Source organism: Drosophila navojoa, chromosome X (assembly GCF_054131105.1).
Source record: "Drosophila navojoa isolate 15081-1374.11 chromosome X, UAZ_NAV_1.0, whole genome shotgun sequence".
Lineage (NCBI taxonomy): Eukaryota > Metazoa > Arthropoda > Insecta > Diptera > Drosophilidae > Drosophila > Drosophila navojoa.
The window spans coordinates 2,726,027-2,746,710 of NC_142895.1; the positions used below are offsets into that span (position 1 = coordinate 2,726,027).

Here is a 20,684-nt window from a genome sequence, read left to right on the forward strand (position 1 = left end):
AGAGAGAAAGGGAGCATAGGCATAGCGGAACATAGATGTGTCTATATCTATGTATACCTAGTCTAGTATATACATGTATATAGTCACTTGTATGTTTATGCGAATGGTCTATTGCTCTCTCTCTCTCTCTCTCTCTCTCTCTTTCGTTCTCTCTCTCTCTAATTTTCTCTCTCTTTCTTACAAGCTATTTCTATCTCATCAGATGCAAAAAAACACCAATTCAAATCGTTTCTCGCTCGGTGCCTCTCGCTCTGCACAATCACATATATGCATATGCGAGCTCGCTTTCCGTTTTCTCGCTCTCTTGCTCTCTCATCATCTTTTTGCTCAGCTACATGCATATGCGCTTTCTCTGACTCTATCAAGGTCACACTCACTCTCTCTCAGTTTCTGTCGCTCATCCTCTTCTCACTTACATATTGACAGTCTCAGTCTCTCTCTCTCTTTCATTCATTCACATCACACCTCTTTCTCTCTGCTGCTCCTACTTCTACTTCTACATCTCTTTTTCTTTTTCCATATATCTTCTGATTTGTCTCTCGTTCATTCTATAATCATGTACATACACATCATATGTCACTTTGCTCTTCTCTCTCTCTCTCTATTTCATCCATATCACATATCTCTATCTTCGCTCTCTGCATCATTGAACTCGTAACACTCACCCCCAATAAACGTACCAAACACCCTTTTGAAAAACTTAAAACATATATAGAAACAAAAGTATTTCAATTTTTAGTCCTGGTAATAACTATACTCGTTTTTATGCGTACCATTTGAGTAAACGATTGAGTTAGACTATCTCTTTCTATATATATCTCCTTATCTATCACCTAAACACATACACATGCAGTTACTCTAGCTCTCTCTCTCTCTCCTCTCTCTTTCTCTCCCTGTCTGAATTACGTGTATTCGTTATCTCGATTCGTAGTTAGAGTTTTACAATCCAATCTAAATTCAACTTCAAATCGATCGACAATTTCAGTCTCTGCTTTCAAACTCTCTCACTCACGCTCTGTTTCTGTCTCTCTCACACACATACGAACACATACATACTCGCTCTGTATCTCTTGGTCTCTTTATCAAACACAATTCGTTGCTGCGCTAGTTGCCCTACACACGCATCGCACACGTTGTATTCCAAGTATGAACAAAACAAAATAATACACTGAGAAAAATCAGATCAAAATTAATGTATGCGAGTGATTTTTGTCTGTCTCTCTCCCACACTCTCTCTCCCTCTGTTTTATTACAAACTTGTCAACGATTTGTGAGCACCAACAAGACTAGTTCTCTCTCTCTCTCTCTCTCTGTCTCTCGTTCGCTCGCTCGCAGACTCTCTAGCTCACTCTGTCTGACTCACTCACTCTTTCCTCTCGTTACTTTTTCAATTCGTTCAACTCTTCTCTCTCTCTTTTGTTTACTCGTCACACGTCTCTTGCCACTCTCGCTACTCTCTTTACTCGTCACTCGCCCCCTCCCATTTTGCGTGCTCTCCAAGAAGCTCGAATATTTACTTAACCTGTTTTATTTTTCTGTTTGTGTTAACTTCTCACTCGCTTCTCGCTACCCAGAAAACTCTTTTAGACACCAACAACAGCAACAACACGTACAACAATTAGTTAGTTCCAAGGCTTAACTAAATGTGTGTCCTAGCTTATTTGGCATTTACCAACACTGAACTTGAATAAAAACCAAGCAAACCAACAAACACAAGGCTCCAAATTACAAAACACTTTTCATTTTATTAATACCACACGATTGGAAACAACAACAATTAGTAAAAAAAACACAAATAAAGTAATAGTATTTTTAATAATACTAAACGTTAAACAGTAACTATCGAGTCGTACGCTTATTGTGTAGTTTTGCAGTATACAAACTCTATCTATCTCATGTACACATATATATGAATTATATACATATGTGTATATATCTACTTCATATTTCTTCATAAATATCTCTCTCTCGATTCTCAAATACTTGTACTACTACATGCTCTCTTTTCCTATATATTATATACTATTGACATTTACATTTTTAAAACTCTTAATTTTACTTAAATTTAAATCGTAAAATACCAAATAAATACTAAAAATACCGACAATATATGCGCAAAATACCACAAAAATATACCAACTACATTTTTATTCTAAACCAAAGTTTAGTTAGCTTAGTTGCTCTGTTCTTGAACTAAAAGTCGTAAACGTTTGCGTAGTTAGAAACCAAAAAATAAAAATACAATAACTATCTTAAAATTATCTAAAAAAAAAATACTACAGTCACATACTGACACATGTAACACCAACGACATAGATCACAGCTACTCTGCAATGAAAGAAAACTTAGAATGTGTCCCCCTGATGACTCAGATGCCCCACATACACACTCTCTATCCCTCTCTCTCACTCTCTCTGGCTCTATCTCTCTCTGTCTCTCTTCTCTAAGTCTTAAAAAAAAAAAGATATTAAAAGTAGCATTAGAAGAATACTAATAATACGACTTGAATAATTCAACAATATTATCCAACGCTCCATTTTCCAGTAACTTTTACTTTCGTTCCGTTTGTCCGATTCCGATTCGTCAGCTTTGAAAGCTCGCCCATCTGCGTGAAAGCTGGAATTCAAAAGCTATTTTTTTGCATTTGCAGATTATGAAAAGTGAAATTTCTTTTGTGTTTCCAATTAACGCTCGCTTGCTGCTCACTTACAGTCACATTCTCTCTCTCTTTCTTTCTTAACTATCTCTTTCTCTCTCTCTCTCTCTCTCTCTCTATTTCTCTTTCTCTCACACACACAATTGCTCTACTCTTAAATATCTTAATACTAAAAATTACTTTTAAAACTAAAAATATATTAACAATAAAAAAAAAACTTAAACTAAAATCTAAAAAAAAACACTACAAAAAAACCCCACAAAAATATTTAACAACATTAATAATAACAATAATTAATAAAAATAAAAATACTTTACAAGAATATTACCAAATATATATATATTATCGAAATATAAATGTATATCATATATATATCGAAAAAATACAACAACAAAAAAAAAATACATCAATTTAGTATACTCGGCATGAATCTGTTCGGATGTAAATTCTGCGAGAAAATTAATGGAGAGAAGATTTGCGATCGTAAGAATTTCGACAGCCTGCTATGGGCACTCGTCACAGTGTTTCAGGTAGACCCCATTTGCTATCAGCATAATTTTAACTTAACATATATATACATATATATATATATATATATTTATAAATTCCAAATAAATATACCACTGCTATACCAAAGACTATACATATAATATATAATAAATAAATATATATATATACGTGTGTGTGTTTACCACCTAATTTTATGCCATAATCGTAATCTATCTAACACTTAAATGTTTCAATGAAAACAATACCAGTTTTTTCTGTTTATTAAATACCAACCAAAAAATACCAAAAATAATACCAAAATGTAAGCATTTTGTTTTGTTTGTTTAACGTTTTTTTTTAGGCTTTTGTTGAATTGTTCATTTTTTTAATTCGTTTGTGCTAGGTCTTGCCGATAACCGATAACAATAACGATAACAATCATATCGATTATAATTGTTGTGCTATCTTTTGCGTTCGTACAAAACGATTGCTCTGTCTCTCCCTATCTCTCCCTCACCCTCACCCTCTCCCTCTCTCTCTCACTCTTTGTCACTCTGTCTGTCTGTGTATTCAGTTTTGTGTGTGTTTCGATTTCAGTTTGGCCCATGAGAAACGCCTGCAATTTGTATTGGAGCTTTCGTTTGATTTAATTCACTTTGTGCTTTTGTTTGCTTTGTTTTTGGTTTTCTTTAGATTTCGCACTGATTTGTGGTGTGTAGTCCGTTTGGTGTGGTCTTTATTTCCATTGTGTTCCATTCCATTTCGTTTCGTGCCTGCACGTCGAGCCTAGTGGATGTGGCATGCCAAGTTATTTAACGAGCTACGCGCATACGCATGCCATATTTATTTTGATCTATTTATGTACATAAAGCTTTCACATATTTATCGTAACGATCAGTTATCGATTGTAAATCTAGCTTAGTTCATAAGGCAGATATAGATTGATAAGCTGCACAGGTAAGCATACCAGTTGTGTAGAATCGCCTGCCCTTTTATATAAATATATATATATCCATATCTATATCGTTTTCCATACCTATAATATATATATTTATCCAAGTATATCTGTCTTTGCATTTACTTACTTTGGCTTGCTTTATTGATAAGTGTGTTATCGATCACACCTACTGCTGTCTATACACACTCACACACGTTACTCGCTCGACTTCTTACTCCTCTTACTCTTTCGATTTGTTCTCACATGTCCTTTACCTCTTATCACACATACACATACACGCGCACACACTCGCACTCTCACACACACACCTACACACATTCACACATGTTTTTATTCTCTTTCTCTCTCTCTCTCTGTGTTTTTTCTCTCTCTCTCTCTCTCTCCCTTGTCTAAGTGTTTATTACTATCTATGTATGCATCTATGGTACATATCTATTGCTATATATACTCTAGACTCTAAGTTGTTTAGAATTTGTATACTCCCTTCGTCTACTTAACCTAGACACACACACACACACACACATACACCTATACCGAAGCACTATCAACTCTGAACTGTAATCTATATTCCTCTTAAATGAAAACTATACATATCACATAGACATATACATATACATACATACATACACATACACATACACACATATATATAATACATACCTAGTACAGTCTCTAGAGTTTATGAGGTTTACAGAAATTACTAAAAAAAAAAAACAATATATATATACAAAAAAAAAAAAACTCTGTAAAATAAAACAGTTTTTTTCTTTGCTCAACTTTTTGCTTCATCAAATATTAATCAAATAAAATAGAACACGAAACTCACAGTTTTCTATCCACTCTGTACAGAATAAAACAGTTATACAATCAGTTCTATTCCAAAGAGAAATCCCACTTAGCTCCAAGTTTCTTATAAGCTTGAAGTCACCAACAACAACAACAACAACAACCATTACAACAACATTTAATTAATATAAATTATATTTTTTAAATATGAAAAAAAAAACCTACAATATATATATATATATTCATATACATACGATCTGAGCTTCCAGCTCTACTTAATCTAATCATATATACATATATACCTACATAATATATATACATATATATATACATATAATCATAATCGATTCACAACTATACAAGTATCTATATATATGTATATGTGTATATATATATTAGCTCAACATACACACAAAAAAAAAAAGAAAAGAAAAGAAAAGAAAACCTCTCTCTCTCTCTCTCTAAACAACTGATATATATGATATATAAAACATATATACGTATAAACCTACAGCATACTCGGCATGTATCTGTTTGGCGGTAAGTTTTGTAAATTTTTGGATGAATCCGGACTCGAACGCGAATGCACGTGTCCCGAAATAATCAGCCGACATCCGCAATGTGAATGCGATCGTAAACACTTCAACAACATTTTGTGGGCCACTGTCACAGTATTTCAAGTAAGAGCAACCAACAATCAACAAAACCCAAACAACATCCATTAAGAGATATACCCAATATACATATATACGTATATATGTATGTATATATGTATATATACATATATATGTATATCTATAAATATATATATACATTCCCAGCTATTTATCGAATATATACAAAACAGACAAAAAGAAAATAATATTACCCTATATATATATATATAAATCTTATGGCAAAACATACAGCTCTATCTACAATATATCTAGTTTTCTTCTGTTAACTGATTTTTTTTAGTTATAGTTTAGTTATACCTATATCTCTCTATACCTATATCTCTCTATATATATTAATATATCAAGAAGAAGACAAAACTTACTCGTTTTTCTAGCTTTAGTTGGTTGGCTCTAAAAATTTTATTCGGTTCGGTTGAGTTTCTTCTTTTAGTTTTCCTCATAACTTTTTACATAGTCTTCAAATACTTGTTCAATCGATATGTAGTTCTTAGTTAACTTTACACACACACACTCACAAATTCACACACATATACGTACATACCCTCACACACTCACGCATATACCCACACCTCACATACATATCTGGCCTTCGGACTGTCCCTCTGGTTTCAAATATGATGAAAATGAGAGAATATTCGTTAAGAACTAGTTCATTTTCTTAACAATTGTGAACTTTGCACGCACAAATCTTCACAATGCAAATAGTGAATCACTCTTTGTTGCAGAACTAGTTCATTTCCTCAAAAATTGTGAATCTAACTGGTTCATTATTGGAACATCAAATTATTTGTAAGCAGCATGCAGTTGAAAGTCAAATTTCAACACCCTAACAATGAACCAGTTCGTTCACTTGTGAACGGATATAAATTTAGCTAGTTCATAATAGGAAATTGAATTCGATTTCAGTCAAAATGTCTATTGGACTGAAACCTAACTTTTCTGCTACTCTCTGATTAAATGAGAAATTAGGTTTAAGGAACTAGTGGTTCATAACATGAACTAATGAACTATTAATATATGCCATTCGGCTTGAGAGCTGAGAGCAACACCTATAATGTTCGCTTGTTGAACTAGCTCTCCCGCTCACTCTCTCTGTTGCTCCCTGTCTAGCTAGCCAGCTCTAGCTCTCTCTCTCTCTCTCTCTCTCTCTCTCCCTCACACACAAAAACAAATTTTCTTTGACTATTTTTGTCTCGTTTTCTTTCCGCTCGCGTTTTTTCTATAAACCTCTTTCTCTTTTTCTCCCCTTGCTCTTCTCTCTCTCTCTCTCTCTCAGTCACTCACACAGACGCTCATCTGTATTATAGACTAAAGTTTCATTTCTACTTTCTTGCATGATTTCTCTTCTCAGTTTTTAGTTAATTCTGATTTGACTTTTAATTTTGATCCTTATGCTCTATATGGAGTATATATGTAGATATGTAAATATCTATATACATATATCTATAGCTTTCTCAAGCAACCCGTTTCGTTTTGGCTTGTAGCCCCGCCCCTATGCCACGCCACGTCTTCAACAGCTGATGCTTTGTTATTCTTCTTCGTGTTATTTTTGCCCAAGTTTTGCGATTTCGTTCTATCATTTTGCGTTTATGCCTAGCTCACGGTTCTCGATTGCTTTTTGCTGCTGTTTGCGCTTTTCTTAAAATACAAAAAAAAAAGAAAAAAAAATACTCTAAACGTACATATATATGTAGAACAAGAATCATGTATTCATGTACAGTCACGACCAAAAAAAAAAAAAAACATACATATATATATATAATAAAAAATATCAAAATAAATCAAATATATATATATACTCGATTTGTATATGAAATCTCATATAGCATCAACTATTTATTGGCACGTCGTGTAAAAAATACAAAAAAAATATATTTATAAAGAAAAACATCAACCATAAATAGTATATATATATACCAAACAACAAAATCAGAAAAAAATACCACTTTTAGCATTTAACAAGAATTTGAATTTCTATATGCAAGATATTTTTTGCGCGCTTTTGCAGCTCTTTAAAGGAATTTTCATTGTTTAGTTCACTAATTCTAATTATTCAGTAATTTCTATGGAATTGGAGTTTGTATTTTGAGTTGAAAACGTGTTTTTAATCGAGTGCTTTGCGTTTTTTAACCACACCACGAATTACGAGTATAATACCATGTACTTTAGATTCGTTCGTTCAATTCAACTTAACTTTTCGGTTGCTTACGTACAGTGCGTGTCTTTAATCTTAAGATCCTAAGTTCGTTTCATGTTTCGTTTTCGTTTTCGTTTCGTTTTGTGATTGTGCTTTCAGTTGCCAACTGCTTTAACTGCGCCTTGGCCAACTTTTGTGTTTCATACTCCATGTTAAATGTAATCTTTTGTCATTCAATATGTCAGAGCTCTAAGAAATACCAAAATAAAAGTTGTGAAGGGCCAATAGAACAAAGTTTGCAAATGTTCAAATTCTATAAAAAAAAACTCTATATTGGCAACAATTTATTTATTTTTTTATAATTTTCTTTTGCAAGCAAGAAAACTTACCGAAAGAGTTCTAATATTATTCTGTGTTCAAAGTACTAAAAAAATACCAAAATCCAAGCAGATAGACAGTTTCAGTTATGTTTACAATTAATATATATATATACATAATCTACCCTACGTATTACCTTAACATATATTGAATTCTATAATATCTCTAATAATAATAGATAACATAAAAGAAACTAAGAAGAAGCCGATATATCTAACACGTTTTTTGGCGTCTTTTTTTCGCTTCTCCAACATGATGTATTTTCTTTTATGCTCTCTTTTTTCTTCACACACAAACACACACATACACACACATGTTTATGGAAGTTCCGTTCTCTTTTTTATGCTTCTTTCGATAACAAATATATATCGTATATATATCGTATATCGTATATAAACGTTAACTGCACCACGTTTTGCCGCCCGCAATCCACCTACAACTGCAACCAACAAAAAAATATATTAAAAAACCAAAAAAAAAAATACCAAACAACAAAAACAAAAACAACAAAAATGTTTCTAGATACTAACGCAAGAGGATTGGAACGTTGTCCTATTCAATGGCATGGAAAAGACAAGTCATTGGGCCGCATTGTATTTTGTGGCTCTAATGACTTTTGGCAATTACGTGCTGTTTAATTTATTGGTCGCCATTTTGGTTGAGGGATTCAGTTCAGAGGTAGAGTTTTGCCAACATCAACTAATTATGAAAAAAAAACAAAAAAAATACTAACAAAAATACTGAAAACTTCTATTCAAATTCTTCTCAATATACATATATCTAAATTCAATTGACTTTCCTTTTCTGTGGCCACATTGGTCATCGTTTCACTAGCTTCATTCACTAAATGACCTTTAGTCGAAACGATAGCCAGGTCAAGCTTATCGATAAACTCTTCGATTGGTCTCTAAAATTGATCAAATCTACTATATTATGATTTTTATACTAAAACTTGCTTTCTCACTTACGCTCTCAAGTAAGTTTCAATTCTCCAACTTATCGATAAATTATCGATTTCAAGTAACTTAACCACCTTTCAATTCTTGCTGTCTTTTATGTTTTTCTATTCCTCTTCTGAAAAAAATGCACCTAAATTTATATCGATAAGCGATCGATAATCGATTAACAACGAAGCTAACAAAACAATGTTTCAATTATTGCTCTTAAATTTACCATTCCATAAGTTTCGATATGTTATCGATAAATCAAAAGTTCAAGAAGTTTGATCGACTATATAATTGAGACAATGTCTTGAAGCGAACATGATAGTTTGCAAAACGATAGACAGCAACGATAACGATAACGATAACGATAACGTTGACGAAAAAGTCTAATTTTGAAATTTTGATTCCCTCAGCGAAATGAACGTCGCGAACGCGAACAACGTGAATTGGTTAAGAAACTGCGTGAAGAGACATTGGCCGAAAATTATAGCGATGGTATGTACGATGAATCACGCAGCGAAGCGGATTCATCGACCACAAACGATAGTTACTACGAGGTACGCAATCGCTGGCGCAGTGCCGAGGATGTGCGCAAGGTAAGTGCAAAAGAGAAACGATTCGAAAAGAGAGCGAGAGAGCGAATGCTAAAGCTCGACTCTGTGGCACGCACTGACTGTACGAGTGACTGAGATAGCATGCATGTCAGTGTGAGTGCGTGTGAGTGAATGTGAATGTGAATGTGAGTGAGTGCGTGTGCCGTTAAGAGTCCATCACGGTATGTATCCGTAGTCTATTGTTGAACTATCCGCACTCATGGCCGATTGTTATCGCTCATCGTTTATCGTCTATCGCCACTTTAGCAGCTGCAGGAGTCAGCCGAGCTGAACATCGAAGCCAAGAACAACATTCATCGCCAGCGTCTGCTGCAGCCCATCCAGGACTATCAGATCAACGAGCTGCCCGCCCAAGGCGCCAGCTCTGCCTCGCTGGGCAATGCCGGCGACAAGGAGGGCGAAGCCAAGCCGCGCGGCGGCCTCAAAAAGGTAAGTGACTCGCTCGACTTTTAGTCAAAAGAAGAAGAAGAAGAAGAACAACAACAACAAGAACATCAAGTCAAACCCCAATCCAAACGCCCTCCACTTGTACGACAGACATACTCGATCAAGGAGCGACGCAACGAGGCGCCACGCATATCGAAAATGCGTCTCATACGCGATCCACCGCTCATCACAACCACAGCGGCCACGCCCCAAGATTCGCCAAGCACCACAATGGAGCCGGGCATGAGTTTTCGCCAATGGGGCGACATGGAGGTGAGTGACACCAAGCCAAGAGAGAGCTACATACATATACATATATTACGCTATTAACTATAGGGCCTTGAGGGCTTTTCAAGCATACCTCGACTTCTACATGAGATAGAGATATCAAATTTGGTATATAGATTCGTGTGAACTACACGCAGATAAGAGATATTTCCTTTTTCGGTTTCCCAACATTGGGACTTGGTTATTCGAACATATAAGTTAAGTTAAGATCAATTACAAGCCTACAAAGTTTTCTTCTTTGAATACCTATACTAAATCGGCTCGTAACTCTTATATACGACCAATACGCGATCAGTCACATCAATTTTGGGGTATAGATAGATCTCAGATTAATACAGCTAATGGGATTTTCTATATATATATATAAAAGTGAAATTCATTTCGAGTGCTTCGCCTTCATATTGACTGATCTCTTTTGTCTGTGCCGCAGCCCGTGCCGCCGTCGCCGTCGCTGCTGAAGCCACCGAACATTTTCAGCGGCGGGCAGCGGGTTCTGGACGAGGGCATCCCGGCCATAGATCTCATACCGCCATCGCCGGTGCTGGCGCACAAGCCGCTCAACATACTGAATGCCAGCCAGCTGCAGGGGCATGCGGGCACTGTGGGCGGCCTGGGTGCAGCAGGAGTGGGCGCGGGCATTGGTGGTGCTGGTGGTGGTGGTGGTGGTGGTGGTGGAGGGAGCGGTGGTGGCGTTGGCCTTGCTGCGTCTGGGCTCAGTGGCGCTGCGGCTGGCAGCTCCAGCCTGTCCAGCGGCAGCAGCAATCAGCTGAGCAGCCTGCTGCCCAGCGCCCTGGCCAGCAGCATGCACAGCGTCATCATCGACGACATCTCGAAGAATTCCAGCACGAGTGCCGCGGCCACGCCCATCTATGTGCCCACCATATCGTCGGTGGCATCGACACTGCAGCCGCCGACCGAGAGCCACAGCCACAGCCTCAATCTGTCCGAATTGTCGCTCAGCTCAGCTGTGGGCGGCGCCGGCGGCAGCATCGGCTCGACCAGCTCCTCCAGCGAACGGCTGCCGCTGGCACCGCCGAGCAGCTTCAAGCAGCGCTTCCGTCGCTCCAGCTCCAAGAAGCGGCCCAGCCCACACCCACAGCGCCCCGACGAGCAGCACCCGGTCGACGAGGAGGAGCCCCAGCTGAACAACGGCAGCGGCGACAACAGCTACCTGCTGCGCAGCAGCCCGGTGCCGTCAATGGGCATGGCAGGCGGCGGCCCAGGGGCCAAGGACACGAACCGGCTGAGTCCACAGAACTCGATCCGGCGGCTCTCCAACACGCTGAGCATTGGCAGCGGCCCGGGCAGCCGACGCGCCTCGGCGTGCATCTTCAACTCGCAGGTCTATCAGAACCTCAACCAGCCGCCGAAGCTGAGGGCGGGCGCGGGCCAGCGGCGCATGAGCTCCATTGAGCTGGCCTTCAGCAAGACGTCGCACCTGAATCTGCACAATCTGGAGGCGAACCGCAAGTCGCTGTCCTACACCAACTCGAAGATCGACCTGGACAAATGGCAAAAGTCCTACATGACCCTCAACGAGCCGGACATGCTGCAACAGTACATGGAGGCGCGCGACAAGCGCAAGAACTCCATCAGCCACTACAATCTGAAGAAGCGACTCGAGGAGAAGGAGCTGCAACAGCTACAGCAGCTGCACCAGCAGCAACTGCAACAGCAGCAACAGCAACAGCAGCAACAGCAGCAACAGCAGCAGCAGCATCCACAGCAACTGGAATCGCAGCTGCCGCCGCAGCAGCTGGCCAAGGAGCTGCAGCTGCTGTCCATGCAACGACATTCCATGGTGCCGTGCGGCTCTAGCGGGGAGCACGTCTCGAAGCTCAAGATGGTCATACAGCGTCTGACGCCGAAGCACTTTACCGCCGAGCGCGAGTCCTACTCCATGTACATCTTTCCGGAGGACAACAGGTGCGTACCACAACTAGTTATGCTGATTCTGCATTTAGCTTGGAGTGAGCTTTCAGACATATTGAGGCAGCTTCAAACTAGCTTTAAGTAAGCTTCAGGGCAGCTTAAATTATGTTTCTGTCAGGCTCGTAGAGCTTTAAGTGACTTGCAATCGAGTATCGAATGAGCTTTTTGGTAGTATGCCAAGCGCTAGATTTCTCAAAAGCTTCGAGTGAGCTTGGATGCGCTTTAAGTGAGCTTTACACATGCCACACTGTCTGATCCTATGCGAGCTTCAAACAGCTTAGGCTTAACAGAGCTCGAAGTAAGCTCAAGTCTTTGAAAATATAATGAGCTTGCAGCTTTAAAAAACTTCACGCCAATTACGTTAAATGAATGAGAATTGCCTCAGCTTCGATACAGCTGATAAGCTGTAACTGTAAACCAATTTCAATTTCATTTACGAAGAAGCTTACCCCAAAGTTTAGACAGAGCTACAGCTGAAATCTTAAAGCTGAATAGATTATGTTTCCTTGCTTCCTTTTAATCAGCTTACAAAACTTATGCAGAGCTTTCGTCTTCGTCATTAAGTTAAAAGTTTTTACTATTGCAATTAAGCTTTAATCAGCTTTGCCTTAAAGTCATTTATACAAAAAACATGAGACACATTTCCTATTCAATAAATCAACAGCTAGAAATTTGCGTCTCCCATTTAACGAATTTCCAATTGACTTTTGCCAAAGCAACAGAAGTCAAGTGCACTTCAGGCCGTCGCACGTTTCACAGTTCGATTTCATTTTCAATTTTCATTCGTGAGCTGTGCATCGGCAAAGCTGTAATTCAATTATACGACTTTGTTGCAATTGGAGCTGATGTTCCTTTCTCTCTTTCTCTTTCTCTTTCTCTTTCTCTTTCTCTTTCTCTTTCTCTTTCTCTTTCTCTTTCTCTTGGTCTGTGTTTGTGTTTGTCAACAGGTTCCGGCAGATCTGCACGTGGTTCGTGAACCAAAAGTGGTTCGACAATGTTGTGCTGCTCTTTATAGCGCTCAACTGCATAACTCTAGCCATGGAAAGACCAAACATCCCTCCAAACAGCACCGAACGAGTGTTCCTAGCAACAGCCAACTACGTGTTCACCGTCGTCTTCACTGTCGAAATGTTCATTAAGGTGAGTTCACGCCAACTAGTTCAATTAGTTCACCTACAGTAACAGTACACTCAGCGAAAAATAGTATAGACTCGAGTTGATATGTGATGATATATGATATATGATATATGATATATGATATATGATATATGATATATGATATATGATATATGATATATGATATATGATATATGATATATGATATATGATATATGATATATGATATTTGATATATGATATATGATATATGATATATGATATATGGTATATGTATATGATATATGATATATGATATATGATAAATGATATGTATGTCCTCTGTCCTAGCAATTTCGCTCAGTGTATTTGCATTCGTAATTGCATTTTGGGTATTCATGAAATCTGATTGCATTCGCAGGTAGTTGCCACGGGCATGTTTTATGGCCCGGATGCATACTTCACGTCCGGCTGGAATATAATGGATGGATCTTTGGTTACAATTTCGATAATTGATTTGTTAATGTCATTGATTAGCGAGTCGAGCCCGAGGATATTTGGGATTTTAAGGGTAAGTTTGTAGGTGGGCCGGCGTGGCAAATCTAAAAACGTGGCATCCAAATGCCATCAGCGACTGCTACATGCCACATGCCACTTGCCACTTGCCACATGCCACATGCAGCATGCAACTGAATGCAGCGCCCAACAAATGTGCGAGCCACTAATTCAACAACTCGAACCACGCACCACGCTAAATATTAAAAAAAAAAAAAAAACAAGTTCAAATGCGGAATCATAAAAAAAAACAAAACAAAATCTAGAAAAGCTCTAGCAATTGCTCGCTCGCTCGTTCGCCCGCTCTCTCGCTCTTGCTCTGTTTCTCTCTCTCTCTCTCTCTTTCTATCTCTCTATCTTTCTCTCTTTAGCCAACTATGTTTCTTACATTGCTATCGCTATCTCTGTCTAACGCACACATCTCTCGTCTCGCCTCGCCGTAAAGTGCACACAAATCTTTCAACAACTCTCTCTCTTTCTCTATAAAACTCTATCTCTATCTGTCTCTCTCATTCTCTCTCTCTCTCTCTCTAAATATATATATATACCTCTGTATTTATATATATCTATGTCTCTATTGTATTTGAATTGGGTATTCGTATCTTAATCTTAACATTAATCAAAAAACAAAACCAATCTGCAGGTAAATTCTCGCTGCTATATCATTTAATGGCAAATCCAATATCTAAAACATTAATCCAATTTATTTGTCTTTGTGTGTATGTGTGTGTGTGTGTGTATGTAGAGTCCCCCAAGAACTGTTAATACCCTTTCCAAATATGTAATACGTTGGCCTCACCCTCATGCTATAACTCGTTGTATATATAAATAGATCTATATTTCCTTACAATACGATTTGCATTACTTTACGACCTTGTCATGCCCCAGCCCCGCACAACTTTCGCTTATAAATACAACATAGCCTCACATTTTGTACGTTTACCTATCGGAGTTGTAAAGTCTATTTCAGCTGACTAGAAAGATTGTATAAATCCAAAGTTCCTTTCCATATCGACCCCTATATCTAACCTAGAATAGAGTTTACGGCTCCGATATTTGCAAACTAAAGTTCGATCATACATGGTCATTAACTAAATTAACTTTTAGTACAACTTTGACATGCATTGCAATCACTGTTCTATTTCCATTTGTTTCATGTTGTAAATCTCACTTGAAAATTTTTGTTGCACATATTTCAATTTATTCCCATGGCAGTTATAGCCTCATCACTACCACAATAAATACCGTAGTTCCATTCCCGTTTGTTCCAAGCGGTCATATCATTGTTGTTAGCTCAAAACTCCCCTAGGCTATAATCGCCCTATTACTAAATTTTAATCGTTTTATTGGAATATTCCAATTCCGTGTTTCCAGTTCCTAAACGTGTTATACAATTGTTTATAGCCCGATTTATATCGCCCCCGATGGCTGTCAGCCAATTATAATCAATATTACTGCATATTCATGTATCCCATTCCACTCGTTCCATTTCTCACTCCTTCCATATTTCAAAAGGACTAGACCAATATCACTCAATTATATATATATATTTTCCTCGCATTCCATTATCATCCGTTCCAATCGCATTTTCCCAATTCCATTCGTTCCTGACCAAAACCCATCAGTGTTGCATCACGTTGTTATTTCAACTTTACAATTGCACATATGTACACACAGCTTACAGTACAGTAGCCCCGATTATGTTCCATTTCCATTCATTCCATGCCATTGTTCCACGAATGTCACTGCCTAACCTAGCCTTTTGCTGTTTAAGCCACTGTTAATAGTGTGTTCCAAATTCCAAATCGTTTCCCTTCAATATATGTATATGTATATATTCCCCTGTAAAGCTCAAGTAGCTAAATTCTATGCTAGCATACAAGTGTTCCATTATCATGTTGCTTTGCCTTGTTCAGTTCTTTTGTGTTGTTCCCATTCCACTCGTTTCAGTTGCTATGACCGCTTCACAAAGTGATGCGCCAACGATTCGTTGTACTCGAAACGAAATCCGAAAACAGATCAACTACAATCGAACTAATACTGATTCAATGCCTGTTCCAAACCCAATTGTTGTTCGCAGGTGTTTCGTCTACTTCGTTCCCTACGGCCGCTGCGTGTGATCAACCGAGCGCCGGGTCTGAAACTAGTCGTTCAAACGCTCTTATCATCCCTGCGTCCCATCGGGAACATCGTGCTGATCTGTTGCACCTTCTTCATCATCTTTGGCATCCTCGGCGTCCAGCTGTTCAAGGGCACCTTCTTCTACTGCGAGGGCGAGAACATTAAGAACGTACGAAACGCCGACGAGTGCCGTCGCATACCGGGCAACGTCTGGACGAATCGCAAATACAATTTCGATGACCTCGGCAAGGCGCTGATGTCCCTCTTCGTGCTCAGCTCCCGCGACGGCTGGGTGAACATCATGTACACGGGCCTCGATGCCGTCGGCGTCGACCAGCAGCCGATCGTCAACTACAACGAGTGGCGGCTGCTGTACTTCATAGCGTTCATATTGCTGGTCGGCTTCTTTGTGCTGAACATGTTTGTGGGCGTGGTGGTGGAGAACTTCCACCGTTGCCGCGAGGAGCAGGAGAAGGAGGAGAAGATCCGGCGAGCCGCGAAGCGAGCGCTCCAAATGGAAAAGAAACGCCGGCGCATGCACGAGCCGCCCTACTACACCAACTACTCGCCCACCCGAATGTTCGTGCACAACGTGGTCACATCGAAGTACTTTGACCTGGCCATAGCCGCCGTCATCGGGCTGAATGTGGTCACCATGGCCATGGAGTACTACAAGATGCCCATTCCGCTGCAGTATGCGCTGAAGATCTTCAACTACTTCTTCACGGCCGTGTTCATACTGGAGGCGAACATGAAGCTGGTGGCACTGGGCTGGCGGCTCTACCTGAAGGATCGCTGGAATCAGCTGGACGTGGGCATTGTTCTGCTCTCGATCGTGGGCATTGTCCTCGAGGAGCTGGAGACGAACATAATCCCCATTAACCCGACGATAATACGCGTGATGCGCGTGCTACGCATCGCCCGCGTCCTGAAGCTACTCAAGATGGCGAAGGGCATACGAGCCCTGCTCGACACCGTCATGCAGGCCCTGCCCCAGGTGGGCAACCTGGGGCTGCTCTTCTTCCTGCTGTTCTTCATATTCGCGGCGCTGGGCGTGGAGCTGTTCGGCCGTCTCGAGTGCTCCGACGAGATACCCTGCCAGGGACTTGGCGAGCATGCGCACTTCGCCAACTTTGGCATGGCTTTCCTCACATTGTTTCGCGTAGCGACTGGCGACAACTGGAACGGCATCATGAAGGACACGCTGAGGGATAACTGCGATGACGCCGCCGATTGCGTGCGCAATTGCTGCGTCAGCTCATTTATTGCTCCCATATTCTTTGTGATATTCGTTCTAATGGCGCAATTCGTTTTAGTGAACGTCGTCGTGGCTGTTTTGATGAAACATCTCGAGGAGAGCCACAAGCAAATGGAAGACGAGCTCGACATGGAGGTGGAGCTGGAGCGCGAGCTGGTGCGCGAACAGGAATTTGCCCAGGAGCAAAAACTGTGCCAGCAGCTGGCGGAGGCGCAGGCCAAGCTGCCCGCACCGCCCCGACCCCTGGCCAAGGTCAAATCCCTGCCCAAGAACTTCATCTACAGCACACCCTCGCTGGACAAGAAGTTCCCCAGCGTCAGTCTCACTGGCAGCACCGCCAACAACATTGCCGCCGGCGCTGGCCAGCGACGCCAGACCGTGCAATACTTTAACCAGCAGCAGCAGCAGCAGCAGCAACACCAGCAACACCTGCAGCAGCAACATCCACATCCACATCAACAGCCGCAACAGCAGCCGCATCATCTGAGCCTGGCTGAGATGGGCAGCGCGCTGGCGCCTCAGAGCCTGAGCGCACGGTTGGGGGAGCCCTTCGGGGGCGCTATGACGGCAGCTGGAAGCGGTCCGGGCTCCGAGCTGCTGGGCTTGCAGCTGCCGCCATTGGGCCGCCGCGGGCGACGCGCCTCCGCCGCCGCCGGGTTCCGCAAGCGCGGCGTGCTGTCCAAGGAGCGATCGCTCGACGAGCAGGCCATCAGGCGACGCAACCTGGAGGCGAAGCGCACCAGTTGCGATTCGCTGCCCTGGGGCGGCGATGCGCTCGACTATAGGCGTGGCACCATATTCGAGAGCCTCGAATCGGATCCCGCCTCCAGCTATGACCTGGACGTGCGCAGCATACGCAGCGCCGAGGTCCCCAGGCCGCGTGACGACGACGACCCGCTGGAGCCGCTGGCTGTGGTCAGTGCTCTGGTCCAGCCGACGGCAACGCCATCGTCGCCCCCCATAACAACAGCCACGCCCACGCCAACGCCAACGCCAACATCTATGCCCCAGCCCCAGTTACAGTCACAGCCCCAGCCCCAGTCACAACAGCAGCATCCGCGTCGACCCTTTGGCTGGTCACAGTCGGTGGATCAGGGCTGCCTGCTGGGCCCCGGCGGACGCAGCAGCTTGCTGCTCTCGGTGCCACGTTCGATGCCCCCTCGCAGTCGCAGCGGCAGCACGAAGCAGCTCTTCAAGCAGCAGGCGCTCGATGAGGACGCCGACATGGATGAGAACTCGCTGCTGTTGCCCGCCACGCATCTGGCAGCAACTGTTGCTCCCAGCGCGGAGCATCCAACGGCAACAGCAACAGCAGCCGCAGCAGCAGCAGCGGCAGCGGCAGCAGCAGCGAGCGACGTTGACGGCGACAGCGATGCCGTCGACGTCAGCAGCGCAGCGGGCCTAAGCAAATCCGATTCAGCGGACATCATGCGCATCATTAGCGAGCGCAGGCGCATGGATCAGCGGGATCAGTGCGGGAACGAGGACAGCGACTACAATGAGCTGCTCCTGGTCAAGTCGCCGCAATCCTCAACGGACTAAGCCCTCGAGAGAGAGAGAGAGAGTTGTCTCTGTCGCTCTCTCACAATCTCTCTCTCCTCTCTCGCTCTCTCTCACTGTCACTCTGTCATCCAGTCATCATACCTTGAAGCAGGCTTACTATAAGTAGTTTTAAGCATTATCGATAGACGATAACACGACAACACAAAGCTCGCCTGTTAGCATAAGCATACTATAGCCATGTCCGCCCCCCCCCCCCCTACCTCTCACACATCCTGCCCCCTCACTCAACCGCACACAAGCTTGCTGAGAGTGTGTGTTTATGCGCATTTGGGTGTTATCGATAAACGATAAGAAACAAGACGCAAGCCTGTACACCTGTTTGTATACATATATCTATCTCGCTCAATCACACACTCCTTTTGCAAAGAGAGACACGCATACGCAGAATTTAGAGAGCTCCAACTTCAATAATCGATAACACATGGCCAATTTTCGTACAGCTCTCTCGCTCTCACCGAGAGAGCATTTTATGCGCATTTAGGCATTACCTATACATCGATAGAGCAATTAAGCCAAGTCTTATTCCCTATTTCACATGATCGTTGAATCGATAAAACGATAACACGATAACACATAGCAAGTCTGTGCGAGCAGCTGCTCTCCCTCTCTCATATACTCTCGCCAATGTACAGGCTTGCTAGCAGAGAGTTCCATGCGCATTTAAGTATATCGATAAATCGATAACACATAAAAAGTGTAAACAGAAGCGAGCCTGTTGGCATACACCCCAAGCCCCACTCTCACACTTACTTTCGTAACTATAACTTTAGGGAATTTTCCAAGTGCTCAGTTGGAAGAAGGAAAAAAAAAACACAAATCGAAGAGAGAAGAAGAACAAAGAAACTAAAACGTTAGATTTTAGCCAATAACGATTAACGATTAACGATAAACATTACTCACTAGCGTTTAGGCGTTTAACTGTAACTATAACTGTAACTATAACTATACAAATTAACTATAACGATAACGATAACGATTACAATTACGATAACTACTCATCGAGCGTTCTCTACCAAAAACAAAACAAAACAAAGCCAAACAACAAATGGTCAACTGTTTTTAGTGCAATCTACGGTTTTCATAAGTTTAGCAAAAAAAAAACCAAATTCAAAAAGAAAAAAATACTACAAATATACTTAATATAATGAAAATACTAAACAAAAATCAATCGTTGCTTAGAGCGTTTTCCGTTTCAACCACAAAATGAATAAGAAAAAAAAAAAAACCAAAAGCTGATTTATGATGATTATATAGAACTAAATGTATGTATGTATATATATACATATATATATATATATATATATATATATATATATATATATATATATATATATATATATATATATACATATATATATATAGAAGAGTTATATACACAGTTATACACTACTATATATGAGTATACATATATGTATGTATGAATATTGTGAGCAGAAATATATAAATATATATATACATATATATATACATATATATATAAATACTGAAAAAAAATCATCAACTCTGTGATTAGCTCTTAAAGTTTAAATGGATTTATATAAAACGATGAAGAAGAATAAGCAAAAACAATGAAAGTACTTGAGTATGTATATAGAGCATCTGATATATATATATATATATATATATACTATATGTGTTGTCTGGTATTTTATGTAGTCTAGTATTATTATTGATGCAGTATTCAGTATAAATACACACACAAATGGATAAGCAATAGAAAATGATTTTTTTGTAGCTCGTTAAGATGGTATAAACTAACTTTAAACACAACACACACACACACATGAAACATACTAAAATACCAACA

The 20,684-nt window shown here is 40.7% G+C and overlaps 1 protein-coding gene across 15 annotated transcripts in view; it reads left to right on the forward strand.

Annotated features, from left to right (window-relative positions):
- The window catches only part of Ca-alpha1T (Ca[2+]-channel protein alpha[[1]] subunit T), a 129,489-nt gene extending 109,156 nt beyond the window's left edge, over positions 1–20,333 (forward strand). For 7 of the 15 annotated variants that reach the window (XM_089263118.1, XM_089263121.1, XM_089263120.1 and 4 more), the window contains 9 exons: positions 5,404–5,569; positions 8,604–8,759; positions 9,439–9,621; positions 9,886–10,068; positions 10,177–10,338; positions 10,784–12,279; positions 13,233–13,425; positions 13,802–13,951; positions 16,016–20,333. In XM_089263118.1, the coding sequence (XP_089119244.1) occupies positions 5,404–5,569; positions 8,604–8,759; positions 9,439–9,621; positions 9,886–10,068; positions 10,177–10,338; positions 10,784–12,279; positions 13,233–13,425; positions 13,802–13,951; positions 16,016–18,856 (5,530 nt within the window). In that variant the 3' untranslated portion in view covers positions 18,857–20,333. Of the gene's footprint in view, positions 1–3,071; positions 3,187–5,403; positions 5,570–8,603; positions 8,760–9,438; positions 9,622–9,885; positions 10,069–10,176; positions 10,339–10,783; positions 12,280–13,232; positions 13,426–13,801; positions 13,952–16,015 lie in introns of all 15 variants that reach the window. The other 8 variants (XM_089263119.1, XM_089263128.1, XM_089263129.1 and 5 more) reach the window with 3 other exon arrangements.
- Positions 20,334–20,684: the final 351 nt, after the last annotated feature.